Source organism: Panthera tigris, chromosome A2 (assembly GCF_018350195.1).
Source record: "Panthera tigris isolate Pti1 chromosome A2, P.tigris_Pti1_mat1.1, whole genome shotgun sequence".
In the NCBI taxonomy this organism is placed as follows: domain Eukaryota; kingdom Metazoa; phylum Chordata; class Mammalia; order Carnivora; family Felidae; genus Panthera; species Panthera tigris.
In genome coordinates this window covers 140,511,656-140,525,404 of record NC_056661.1, presented here as the reverse complement: position 1 = coordinate 140,525,404, position 13,749 = coordinate 140,511,656, and the positions used below count along the sequence as shown (strand labels likewise).

The 13,749-nt window shown below is 35.0% G+C and overlaps 1 protein-coding gene across 5 annotated transcripts in view; it reads left to right on the top strand.

Moving 5' to 3' along the window:
• Positions 1-13,749, top strand: part of POT1 (protection of telomeres 1) — a 78,448-nt gene that overhangs the window by 29,205 nt on the left and 35,494 nt on the right. For 4 of the 5 annotated variants that reach the window (XM_007089197.3, XM_042971261.1, XM_007089196.3 and 1 more), the window contains exon 8: positions 11,275-11,405. In XM_007089197.3, the coding sequence (XP_007089259.1) occupies positions 11,275-11,405 (131 nt within the window). The remainder of the gene's footprint in view (positions 1-11,274; positions 11,406-13,749) is intronic. The other variant, XM_042971270.1, reaches the window with a different exon arrangement.

The following is a 13,749-nucleotide window of genomic DNA, read 5'->3' as shown; positions in this document are numbered from 1 at the left end:
AGATCAACTTCATTAGTATTACCACTGAGATGTCCCTGAACAATCCACAGCTGCGCCTTTTTTATATTATGTAGAGCAACTTTATTTTGCAAATATGGGGCTGCAATCTTAAATACTACATCCAGATGTACATAACTAGTTCTGTGGAGGAAAATTACCTATATGTAACTCAAATTTAGGTAAATGGAAAGAAGTTTATTCTGTTATATATCGTTTGCTAGAGTTTTCGTTAAAATTTCTTTTAAAAATGTTAAATTTAGTGCCATACAGGCCATTTGATGCACTCTAGCGTTTGTACTTCTTGACTTAAAACTTCCCCTCCATAGTAATAATGATTACATACGACCTGTAGCATGCAGCTGTCTTCTTTTTGGTAGCAACCACTTCATTTCCCAAGCTTTATATTCAGTCTTGAACAAGTTGTAGCTTTTTATTCTTGCTGAAGTCTGTCAGTCCTGTTGCTAAAAGGACAATAGATACTTACATTCTTCTTCAATTATGATAACATTCATCATGAAAACTGAGAATTTCTGAAAGATTATGGAAACAATGTATATTAAAAGATCTTTGTATCATCGGAATTGATTTTAATAATGACTCATCAGAGGTATGTAATATGTCCTCATTTGTGTAGGCAGACAAGGTCATTGCTGCCTTCTTAGGAATTTGAAATTTTATAGCAGTTATCTTTGAAAGCCTCACATTTCCTTTTGCTTTAGAGAGCTGGCTAGACAGGTATGTACGTTTTTTTGCCTTAAACAGATAACACTGATTATATTTTTTTAGGTAACACCAATGAAGAAGTTTAATTTTAGCTTTGTCTCAGATTTTAAGAAATAGCATACAGCTATTTTTAAGCGTGAGGCACATTTACTCTGTTCTCATTGTCTGTTCTTGCTAAATATTATAAATGTACGCAGGCCATAAAACACTTCCAGGCTTAATAGTATGGGACTCATGCTTGCTTGTTATTGATAACATAATGTCTGCTTGCTCTGTGAGCAAATGGGAGAAGTAAAGGGAACCCTGTTTGTGCTTACTTTTCTAGTATTTGAGTCCAGAGGAAGGGAGAGGATAACCAAAATACTTACATCATGTTTTTGCTGTCCACCTCTCCTTTTTTGTCTTTTTCTTTTTCAAATTTTGGGACCCTGCAGCTCTCCGCCTTTTTGTGCCACATAATGTGGCACATTGCCTGTGGCTCCCTAGCCTGTTACTTCAAGAATGCTTTATGTCCCTAACTTACTTGTTTTTCATACCGTGCCTCCCATTAAAATCCTCCATTTTTGGAAAGCAGTTTGATTAACCTCAAACAGCTTTAGATGTTACAGTGTTTCCAGAAGCAGACCTTTCGTTTGCTGTTCATTATCTTATGAAAGGATACCTGTTTTAGCCAATAACTGAGTATAGAATCCGATTTCTTAGAGGAGTATCTAAAACATTGCACTTCTGAGAGCCCCTAACTATTTTGCTTCTTTTACTTCTTGCGATAGAGTGCTAGGACATAGGGCCCTGGGAGTTTCTCTTTTCCTGTAAAACATCCCAGCTAATGCTAGAATGCTAGTTGTGGCTGGGTAAAAATATTTTCACTTATAAGAATGAATGACTCGCCATGTATACATTTATATCAAGTAGCGTTATTGTTTGAATGTTTTTGTTTCGTGGGAGTGTTAATTGTTGCAGGTTAAATGATTACGTAGTGTCTTTTAACTTTTTCCTTCATATTTTACATTAAAATGGTTAAAAATAATTTAATTATTGAATAATTAATAACTCATTGGTGTTAACATAATATCCAGAACACTGCTGATTCATCAAAGAGAGATTAAAGCATGTAGTACAATTTAAAATTACATGTATGTTGAATTATATTTTTTATTTTATTTTTTTACTTTTTTTAATGTTTGTTTATTTTGAGAGAGAGAGAGAGGGCACGTGCAAGCAGGGGAGGGGGAGAGAGTGAGGGAGAAAGAGAATCTCAAGCAGGCTCTGCGCGGGGCTCAAACGCATGAACTGTGAGATCATGATCTGAGCCGAAATCAAGAGTTGGATGCTCAACTGATTGAGCCACCCAGGCACCCCTCCCCTTTTGTTTTTAAATTTATAATGCATCTTTGGAAGTTTTAACCCTTTTGCTGTCCTGCACCCTTATGCAAACGAAGACAGCTATAGAGCTTGTCCTACAAAAATGCACATGCATGCCTGAAGACTTAAACATGCCATGTGGAAGTTCACGCCCCCATTCTTTGAACCCCAGATTGCAAACTCCTTATCTGTGTTACGTTCGTATGTTATTTGAATATTCAGCTGGTATCAAGACCACAGCATACGTTTTTGGTTTAATGTATGGCTTTTAAAATAAATAGCTTTTTGGTTCACTCATCTGTTCCCTTACTCAGTAAACATTAAGTACTTTCTATATGCTGTGTATCATATTAGACATGGAAAATTCAAACATATGTAAGTCATTGTTTCTACCCTTAAGGAATGTTTAAGACAGATAATAATTACAGTACAATGATTATAATTATTTATGATTTCACTTTGTTTTTAGTCTTTCCTTAATTTATGAAATTCCACTTTTATTCATCCACTTTATTGTTGGAGGTGTAAGATAGAATCTTCATTGTAAAACACACCATGCTTTTGAGTTTATATGTTAAAGTTGAATAATGGATTTACCTATTATAAAGAATGGAGGTTGTGGATTGGGCAGGCGTGGGGTTTTCCATTTCCTAAGAACTAAAAAATAACATCAAGTTGAGTGAGGTAAGACTCTTCTCAAGTGTTTGGCTATCCGACTTTCGGGATCAGGAAGGCATCTAGGGCATGGTTAGTCATCACTTAACCTCTTAACGATTTGGAAAGGTGAGCTACACCTCTCTTCAAAACTATTTCCAGCTGTTTTGTCCATGCCAGTAAGAAGTAGGTTTCCACTCGGACAATGAAGGTGGAGAAAGAGGTCACTGAACCTTTGTATTGCCTGCTTGCTTATATTCAGGAATGACTATGATGAAGCTTGAGGCTTCTATCTGGCTTTCTATATATATCCTAGAACTGACTCTGTCTTTTATGACCTTTTCCTCAAACAAATTATTAGCCTGCTTATTTAGAGAATTATCCTTATGTTTCATTAGTTTATGATTTGAATTGCTTTAATTGATCATAAATATCAGTACTGTTTCTTCATTCTTTCTTAAAACTTAAGTTACATCCTTTTATTCATTCAATTAAAAAATTTCTTTGCCAGCCCTGTGTAGCCTTGTACTGGACTTGGTTGTTGTCCATAGTGATAAAATGAGAGAGTCTCAGAGAGTTTTTCCTGAGGGAGATGAGGAAGACCTGAATTGAATCAATTCGCTAAGGCACAGTTGTATGCTGTAACTAAAGAAACAAACAAAATGCTTTGGGAGCAAGAATGGAGAGATTAATGCCAACAGGGGAAAGGCTACTAAGAGATACGGCATTTAAGCTGAACTTTTGAGGATAAATTGGATTTTGATAGATGAGGAAGAAGAGGCCAGCATTGCAGGTGTTGGAATAGCAATAAAAGTTGTCAGACTTTTATAATGAAAATGTGAACTTTCAATTTCAAAATCTAACTGCTGAAGAAGTTAAATAATAATTTTAAGTGATGGAACATCTGCAGTATGTTGGTGCATAATTTTATGCTCTTGTAGCAGTCTTTTTCAGGGATCATTATTAAAGACTTATAATACTTCTGTTTTATACACTTTGTTTATATTCTAGGTCAAAATTTAAAAAGTATTTTTTGTATTTAACTTTCTGTATGTGGTAAAACTGATTGTTTTATTATGTATGTAATGAGCAACTTTATTTTTATGATAAAACTATAATACAGTTGGCGGTAGGTTTTTGAAAGATTATGTATTCAGAATTATTACAAATAAAATGTTTTAAGTGGCCATCAGTGGAATGCTTTGCTACATTACTTATCAGGTCAAGTGGATTCTAGTAATATTTAAGTCACAAATATTACTTTCAAGTTATAAATTGCTTTGATTTCTATCTGCATTTTTAAGATCTTTTTCAGTGTACTACTTTTCTTCCACTTTACCCACATTGATTAAGATAATCAAAATATATTTTCGTTTTCAGTTTGGTTGTCTTTTGTCAGCAATTTCTGGAAGCTTCTCTTATATTAGTGGTATTAATCTCTTTTTTGTCCTAAGTGTTAGATGCTTTTTCCAGCTTTTTAGTTCTGGTGCTGATAGTTTTCAAAACACAAATGTTTAACATACTTTTGGAGTCATGATTTTGTTTGGAAAGGCTTATTCATTGTAAGATTCGAAAAATATTAGTCTGTATTTTCTTAAAATTCTTTAGTTTTTTTTTTTATTAAAGTTTATTTTGAGAGAGAGAGAGAGAGCATGTGCACAAGCAGGAGAGGGGCAGAGAGAGAGAGTCAGTGAGTCAGTCCCAAGCAGGCTCTGCGCTGAGAACATGGAGCCCAACATGGGGCTTGATTCCCCGAACAGTGACCTGAGCTAAAATCAAGATTCGTGGACGCTCAACCAACTGAGCCACCCAGCCCCTTAAAATTCTTTAATATTTTTAAAAACAGATATTGCATATATTACCCGGAATTTTGTTTTGTATGTTGTGTGTAATGGTCTGACTTTTTCCTGGTAACTTTCATGTTGTTTCAAAATCATGTATTAAATAATGTGATGTGTGAGTCCCATATAATATGTGTACTTGTATATAGAGGTCTGAGGAGCAACGCCTAACAGAACTCCAGGTAAATTTTCTTCTCCCAATATGTGACTCTGTGATGGTTCTCCTTAATTAAGAGGAGGCCTGTTCAGCTGTCCAATTTTTAATCATTAGGCAGAGTATTTGCTACAATCTCCACGTGAACTTTTTGGAGATGTTTGGGTTGGTAAGATTCTTTATCTCCATTCTAATTTTTCATATAATAATACAGTCTTCTTGTTGATCTTAGTTTTTGGTTTCTTCATTTATCATTTTAATATTTTTTAAGACTTGCAGGAGTATGTTGCTTACCTCTACAATATTCATACTAATATGCTTTCTTTCTGTGTACTACCTTTCTGGACACTTCATATAGATAGACTCATACAACATCTGGTCTTTGCTTCTGGCTTCTTTCACTTAACATAATGATTTTGAAGTTCATTCATGCTGTAGCATGTATCAAAATGTATAGTCAGTCGTAGCATGTATTTTTATTGCTGAATATTAATACACTTTGATAGTTATTTTAAAAATTATTATTGTTGTGCCTTTCTTATTTTAAATACAAATGCTGTGAAGATAGAGGCCATTGCTAGTCTTAGTATAAATCCTTACACCTAGGTATACCATCTACTGTGGTTTCTCAATATGTGGGGTAAAATGTAAAACTCCTCCAGATGTAATTCCAGAATGACACTTAGGAACTCACAGAATATCAGCTTACATACCTACCTACCTAATTCGTTTTTAATCTGTATGTGTACTCATACAAGCATGTATATCTCTAACATAATGTTTATGCTTTCTTTCCTGTCTTTCCTTATCTTTACCAATATGATTAAAACATGAGGGAAAATTAATGTAACTTCACACCAGCATAATTAAGGGAGTGCTATTATATTTTGTATAGTAAAACAGATAAACTTGTAAAACAAGTAAAATTGTAGCATATAATATTGTGTTGATTTAGCGATTTGCCTTTTATAATTTTTAGTTGGGTTTTCAGTAATAAACTTTTATAGAAATAGAAACTTACTGAAATACTGATTGGTTTATAAATAGTACTATAATTGGTAAAAGGAGATGAAATAACTTTCATGGAGGAATTTTTTTTGTGGATTGTATAATTTATGCATGTATGCTTCTTTGATTAAACTACCAGCTTCCTCTTATTATAAAACTTCAAGGCAGTTTACACTTAATCATATTGATGAAATTAGGTGAGTTACTCAACATTGCAGAATATAGGACCTAGTTTATCATTTGTTATCTTCTCCAGATTTATATCAGGTTACGTGAAGTTAAAGTAAATACTTAGTCAACGGTTTACATATGAAGTCTTGCTAAAGCATTAAAGTCAAGACTTTCTCAAAGGTTTAAATATATATTTTATTATTTTAAAACATTTTAAGGAATTTATATTTATTTTTATATTAGCACCTAAATGTACTATGTAGGTAAGGTAAGAATACTGATTTATTAAAGTTCTTTCTACTCTTCCTATCTTTCCTGCTGGTGTTAGCTATCAAGAAAACAATTATCTTTTGGCTTTGTAGCTTTATTATTAAAATATGAAGTTGTAAGTTGTGATTTCACAAGTTATTTTTCCTTCATTTGAGAATGAGCCAAAAATGAGGCATGGGGAAAATAAGTACTTTAAATATACAATCATTTTTGATGGATTATTTGGTAAGACACTTTGAAGCAGGAAAATAAAACATTTAGCAGTTTGCCTCGTTAGTATTTGTTAAAATGGGTAGCTTGGTTTCCAGTCATGTCATAAATCAAGTGCTATTTGAAAGAACCTTTTGAAAGCTATTTAATATTTCATTTAGATTGTTGTTTTTATTGCAATTGAGAGAAAATTATTGGACAGATTTTTTTTTTAATGTCTTTTGTTTTCTTCAATGTGAATTTTTGTTTTCTTTCTTTGTTAATAACATTTTATTAAAGGGGTGTGCTTGGGTGGCTCGGTTGGTTAAATGTCCAGCTCTGGATTTCAGCTCAGGTCGTTGTCTCAAGGTCCTGGATTGAGCCCCGCATTGGGCTCCGTGTTGGGTGTAGAGCCTGTTTAAGATTTTCTCTCTCTCTCCCATTGCCCCTCCCCTGCACGTGCATGGGTGTGTATGCTCTCTCTCAAAAAATAAGAAAAAATAAAATATGAACACATGGTGGGTCTGTTTGGCTTAAACTTGCTAAAAGTCACAGATGATACTTTAAAAAGAAAATACATAAGCCAAGAGAAAGAGTAAGGGGGACATCTGGGTGGCTCAGTCGGTTAAGTGTCCGACTTTTGATCTCACCATTCGTGAGCTTCTTTGAGATTGAGCCCCGCATCCGGCTCAGCACTGGCAACACGGAGCCTGCTTGGGATTCTCTTCATGTCTCTCTCTCTTTTTCTGTCTCTCTCTCTCTCTGTCTCTCCCCTGTTTGCTCTCTCTCTCTCTCTCTCTCAAAATAAACAAACTTGAAAAAGAGAAGAGTAAGGAACAGGCACTTAGCATATGATAGCTCAGATATGTGGTGCACAGTGTGCTCCGTTTAAGGAGATGCCACTTTCATCCACATGGAACCACTTACATGAAAACATGCAGGTGTGGAGATTTCAGGCCCCCCACTCAAGTCCTGATGCAGCTGGGGAGCACTCTTCTGCATAAATCTGTACCAGCACGTGGCCCCATTTCATTTATGGACTCCGAACTCTGAGCATACACCGACACACCTGGCAGACACACACCTGTTGCGATGCTCTTTGGGCATCCCCTGAGGTTTTCTCTCTCGGCCTCCATTCCCACCCCAGCTCTAAACCTGACACCCTCACCACCCTCACTCTGAACCTGATTCCTAGGGAGCCTGGGAGGAAAGGCCTGGAGAAGGAATGTGTACATTGCAAGTGGCATATCTGTTCCTCTTCGGGTTTATGTGAAAAGACTGGAATGCAGATGCACGTGTAGGTGCAGTGAAGACTGCTTCTCTCTTGGGCTCAGTAAAATTCCTCTGGAAAGCTCTTCAGGTTGTGTAGTATTTCTTTTTGAGAAAAGGGGAGGCTTTTTTCTAATTTGCAGGAAGGCACTGCAAAAGCTAGACCCTGGAGTCCTTTGTAGCCCACCAAGTCATTTTTTAGAAAGCTGACATTTTCTTAGGAAAAGTAAAACAATGAGACAGGTTCCAATATTTTGAGGTTTAGATTAAGCCTTTTTTAAATTAATATTTTGGTTTTTTCATTTATTCCTCAATATTGTGTATGTGCTGCAAGGCTGGTACTATGTCAGTTCATCTTGGCTAACGTTTAAATTCAGCTATTATTACTTATGCCCGCTAAATGTGCAGTTTTGTTTTTGCTTTGTAGCCCCAGTTTACATGTGGCTCATTTTGAAGCATTTAAAGCAAGAAGAATGTTGTAGGATTACTACAACTTAAAATCACATTATGAATATAAGTAGTAAATAGTTCTCCAATACAAATATGATGTGTGAGATTGCTCATTCTATTACATATGAATCTGCAATGTGTGATTTTGCAGAAGCTGTCAAGAAAAATGTAAAAAAAAAAAAAAAAAAAAAAAGTCAAGTTTGATGGTGCATACCCGAATCGGATTTTGATGGACTTGTAATTTCTTTGCCCTATGTTTTGTCTGTCATGGAATTTTATGAAATTTAAAACCTTCGGAGCATTTGTGTTGTATTCTAAGTACATTCATTGTTAGCAGTGAGATCTAAAGTGCTCCTGTCTTTGCGTTTAGCTTTTGATTCATCTAATCATGGTGAAGGGACTGGCTCTGTCAGTTTCCTTCCCGGTGACTATTGGCAAAAATTTCTCAGTAAGTGGGGGAGGTTCAGAGAGAGAGGGAGACACTGAGTCTGAAATAGGCTCCAGGCTCTGAGCTGTCAGCACAGAGCCCCATGTGGGGCTCAAACTCACAAACAGTGAGATCAGACCTGAAAAGAGGTCGGACACTTAACTGTTCAGTTCTTAATTCTTAACAGCATTTATATAAAGAAGAAGAAACTCCAGATAGTGTCTCTGAACTTTGTCTCCTTGAAAGGTGTTACAATACTTGAGCAGTGCAATGCATTGGGGATGCTTCATTTCACTCTTGTGTCTGTCTTCTAAGCAGGGCCCTCATTTTTCCATTTAAAAAATCAATTTAGTATTTTATAGCATAGGTAGGAATAATGAACTAATTACTAGAGTAATGAAATAGCAAAATATTTCAACATATAGAAATATAGCTAAGGTCTCCTAATACATCTTAGATTTATAAAAGGGTACAATAAGGCCATATGATAATTGCAAACAAGAATGATTATATTCTATTAAAAATAAGTAAAATTGGTCTTTGATTTTTTTGTAAGACTGCTAAGAAAAAAAAACAAACCGTGAAACAACACTCCTCATGAGTAGAGGTACTAAGAAAGGAAATTCTGAATATAAATTTGGGCCCAGTGGATCCTGCTGGTGTATCAAGAAATGAAGATGTAATAATTTTTGCTCTTTGAAGATGCTTATCAAGGTTTTGATTTTATTTATTTTTAAAATGTTTATTTTGAGAGAGAGAGAGAGAGAGAGAGTATGAACAGTGGAGGGGCAGAGAGAGAGAGAGAGGGCGGAGAGAGAGTCCCAAGCAGGCTCTGAGCTGTGAGGCCCAGAGCCCAGAGCCCAAGGCCAGGCTGCATCTCAGGAACTGTGAGGCCATAATCTGAGCCAAAATTGAGAGTGGGACACTTAACAACCAGCCAGCACTCCTGATTTTAAGTTTTCTTTTTTTTTTAATGTTCTCTGAATTATTTCCCCCTCTTCACAGAATCAGGTTTCTTTTTCTCCCTCCTTCCTTAACTCTCTCTTAGCCCTCTCCTCCCTTTCCCCTCCCATTTCTATTTTCTGCTCCTCCCTTCTTTCTCTCCCTCTGCCTCCCTTGGCCCATTAGTCTGTCCTTCCCTCCTTCCTGCTTGCCTTCCTACCTTCCTTCTTTCCTTCCTTCCTTCCTTCCTTCCTTCCTTCCTTCCTTCCTTCCTTCCTTTTTATTTTTGCCAGATATTTATTTTACCATAATTGTTTCCTGGCTTTACATTTTAAAATGTAGGTATGGCTTGTTTTAGGTTATAAACATTCATCTTGTTTGCTTTGTGTATAAGTACTTTGTTTTTCCATACAGTTTTGATTACTACAGCTTTGTAGTCTATCTTGAAATCTGAGATTGTGATGCAGTCTTAGATTGTTCTTTTTCAAGATTGCTTGAATGGGAAATCTGATAGAGACAAATAGTACTTGCATAGGGCATGTTGATTGACAGTGTCATTCTAGGGTGGGTGAAAGGAGGGCTGTCCATCAGGCTGTAGGCCCCCTAAAGTGATAACATGGAAGGATTTATTCTGGGTGATAACACCCAGGTTGGAAGACTTAGCACCCTCTGGTTAATCAGTGAAAAATGTCCTTGGAAAGCAGCCTGTGTTCCTGGAAGTGCTAGGTTTAAATACAGTGCCTCCCTACCTGAAATCATTTTCCTGGGCAATAGAGGTCAGGACAAGTGGTTACTGAAACAGTTCTGTATGTAAACTTTTAATTAACCTTGATTTGGCTCTACTTTTCATTCCCACCCTTAATGCCGGTGGCTTCTATCTTTATTCCAGCCACTTTATACTATCTTCTGGATTTCAGCCTCCCTGTTTATTTTATCCCTAACCATTTGTTTTCCCATCTTCCTGTAACATGTTGCTACCTTCTCCCTGCTCTGTCACTCCTTCTCTCCCTTCACGTTCTGGGTTTATTCTTTTCTATCCCAGTACTGTAATTACTAGGGTACTGGGAAGGGCTAAAGTCAACACATTTCCTCAGTGTGCAACTTTCTGAAACATGCGTATCTCAGAGTAGCATCTATTACAGTTTTTACTACCACCAGTATTTGAAGTTTTCATTTTCATAGCAACCCAAGTATTATTAGTGGTTTCTTTGGGTTGTTGTTTTTTTTTTTGGTTTTTTTTTTTTGCCAGTTTCTTGTTCTAACGTGTAATCTTCTGTAAGGAACTGGCAAATCCTCATTTTTTTCTTTTGAGTTTGTTTTTGTTACTATAATTTTCTAGGAGTTGTTTGTTCACTTGAATTACATAGTCACTGTGAAATTCTGGGTTTTATAATCAGTTTTCATAGGATTTTCGTGCAGAATATTGATTTTCCATCACATTTACTTCAAATACCTTCTAGTCTTTTGTTTTCACCCTAACTTTTATTATTTTATAAATTATGTTATTTGAATGTTTCATGATTTCTAAACTTTGAAATAATATAAAAGTCATGCCCCTCCAGATAATTTATATTAATTAGGATTTTTATTTTTGTTTTACTAAATTTTCTAAAATTTTTGTGGAATACTGTTGCAAAATAATTTGGCAGTGCATTTTGAGAGCCAAGAAAATGTCCCTGTGTTTTGATCCTGTTCTCAGAAGGCTTAATTAAAAGGAGGGATAAAAATTTGTTTGGTGTTTTGAATTCACCCATATTCTTATTTTGTCAAATTCTTTGAAATACCAAAAGGTAAAATATTTTTATGTTTTCCAGATTATTGCTCAGTTGTAACAATTGTGGACCAGACAAATGTAAAGTTAACTTGCCTGCTCTTCAGTGGAAGTTACGAAGCCCTACCAATAATTTATAAAAATGGAGATATTGTTCGCTTTCACAGGCTGAAGGTAAAATTCATACTGTCCAAACTCATATGTATTTGAAGAGGGCTCTGTATTTTTCATTAGTACTAGTTAGCACTAATTATGTGGTTGCTGTGGTGGAACATGGCATCAGCCATTTCAAGAGGTAAGAAGAAATGTAAATAATACTAGACTTCGAATAATGAATATTAAGAAATCTCCTCATTTGGACAAACTGTGTGCCTTCCTTCCACAGAAATGTGTTAGTTGCCATGATTAAGACTAGTTGCATTTCCTCTTCTCACTTCTAAAGATAGATTGATGGTTTAAAGGTTTTCCAGGTAGAGTTGGGTTTAAAAAAAAAAAAGCCCTAGGCTGCTGGGGTTTTGTTTTGTTTTACTTTTTTATTAAAAACTTACACAAAGATTGGGAGATTGTGTTAATTCAAGTACAGTGAAAGCATTGAGATGTGAGTATAAAATCAAAGTAAGTTGATCTTTATGAAAAATGTATTAAAACATGAGCATATTTCAGTTCTTACAAAATTATGCTAAGCAGTTAAACAAGTAAAGGTAAAAAAAACCCACCTTTATTATGAAAGTACAGCTATTAAATACTATCTGATTTTTTAAAAAATTCAGTACTGTAATATTTTCAGTCCATAGGTTTTAAGTAGTTTTGTCCTTTCATCTTTTCTTCTTGTTACATGAAGATTTCCATGCAACTCTTTCATTATCTTGATTGTCTTTTTTCTTCTCATGCTTCAGTTATTCTGTGTCCCTCATGGTCAGTGAGATGCTCATGAAGTGAGCACAATATTCTGGGTGTGTTCTATTCTTAGTTTTGGTAAGAATTAGCTATCTTGATCTCTTAAGGCCCTTCTCCTGAGAATAGAAGAGTAGTAGAGAATATTTTTGTTATGTTAAAAGAGAAATAGAAATATTATCATCGTAGTGTTATCATTTCTCACATACTGTTGTTTCCTATAGTATTTGTATTCCGAGAGTGCACTCTTCCCTCCTAATGTTTTTAGTTGTTATTCTTGCTGTTGTTTAACTGAAGTAGACTGTACATCTCTCAGTTCACAATATAAGTATAGTCTGTAACTAGCACTCGGAAACTTCCTTCATACCCCATCCAGGAATAAATACTCTCATAACTTCAAACAACATACATTAGTTTCATCTCTGTTTGCTCTTTATATAAAGAGAATAGACTTCAGGTTTTGTTTTGTTTTTAATGTCTGGGTTATGCCCGTGTGATTCAACCATGTTACTGCGTATAATTTTAGTTTGTTCACTTTCATCGGTAAGTGGTATTCCGTCGTGTGAATGCATCAGAATGTATATATTTTGTGGAACGTTTAACTAGTTTTCAGTTTGAGGATATTATGCTGCCATAAACAGTCTAATATCTTTTAGTGAGTATATATATTAATATTTTTATTAATGAAAATTTACTAGATAAGCTAAATAGATTAGATATATCATGTTTACTTAAAGATTGTGGAACAATATCAAATGGTGAAACCTGTCATTTGAGATGCACAAGAAAACAGTGTGAATGGGAAAAAATATATTTATAGAAATAAATAGAAAGGACTAGAATTTTTCCAAATTTGATGGAAAACATTGACTTACAGCTGTTAGAAACTTGGTGCACTCCATGCTGGCACCTCAGAGAAAAAGCACATCTAAACAAGTCACTGTGAAATCATTGAAAAAGATTTAAAAAATCTTGAAATGAGCTGGCAGAGAAATAACACATTCCACATAAGAAACAATACCAGCCATCTTTGATTTCTTATCTGAAATGATGGTGCCCGAAGAACAAAGCAATGATAAAAGTGGTGATAGAAAATGTATTCACCTGGAATTTTGTATCCAAAGAAAATATTTTCCAAAAATGTGAGAATCCCCAGCCAGTGTATCTTCAGTACAAGTAAACGCTAAAGGATGGTTATTCAGGACAGAAAAGCATGCTACCAGCCAGAAACTTTTGATGGTTAGGAAATGACCAAAACTAAAAAAAGAAAATGGTGAAAGATAATGTTTTGTATTTCTTCCCAAAATTTCACTAAAAGATAAATGGCTATTAAAAAAATAATAATAACATTGGAAGATGGAGTTTATAAAATAGTAGAAAAATATGAATGATAGCACAAAGGATAGTTAAAAGGAATTATACCACTGAAAAGTTATTATCTTCAGATAATACTTTCAATAATACTTTCAGTAGAAAGTGTAAAACAGGATATGGGCAAGTGGAAATGTGACCTGGAAACTAGTCATTATGTAGTAGAACAATACTGATTCCAAATAGACTTTGCGGTAAAGATTCATTCATAATTCAGAGGAAATAAACAGAACACTAATAAGGTCAAAATAAG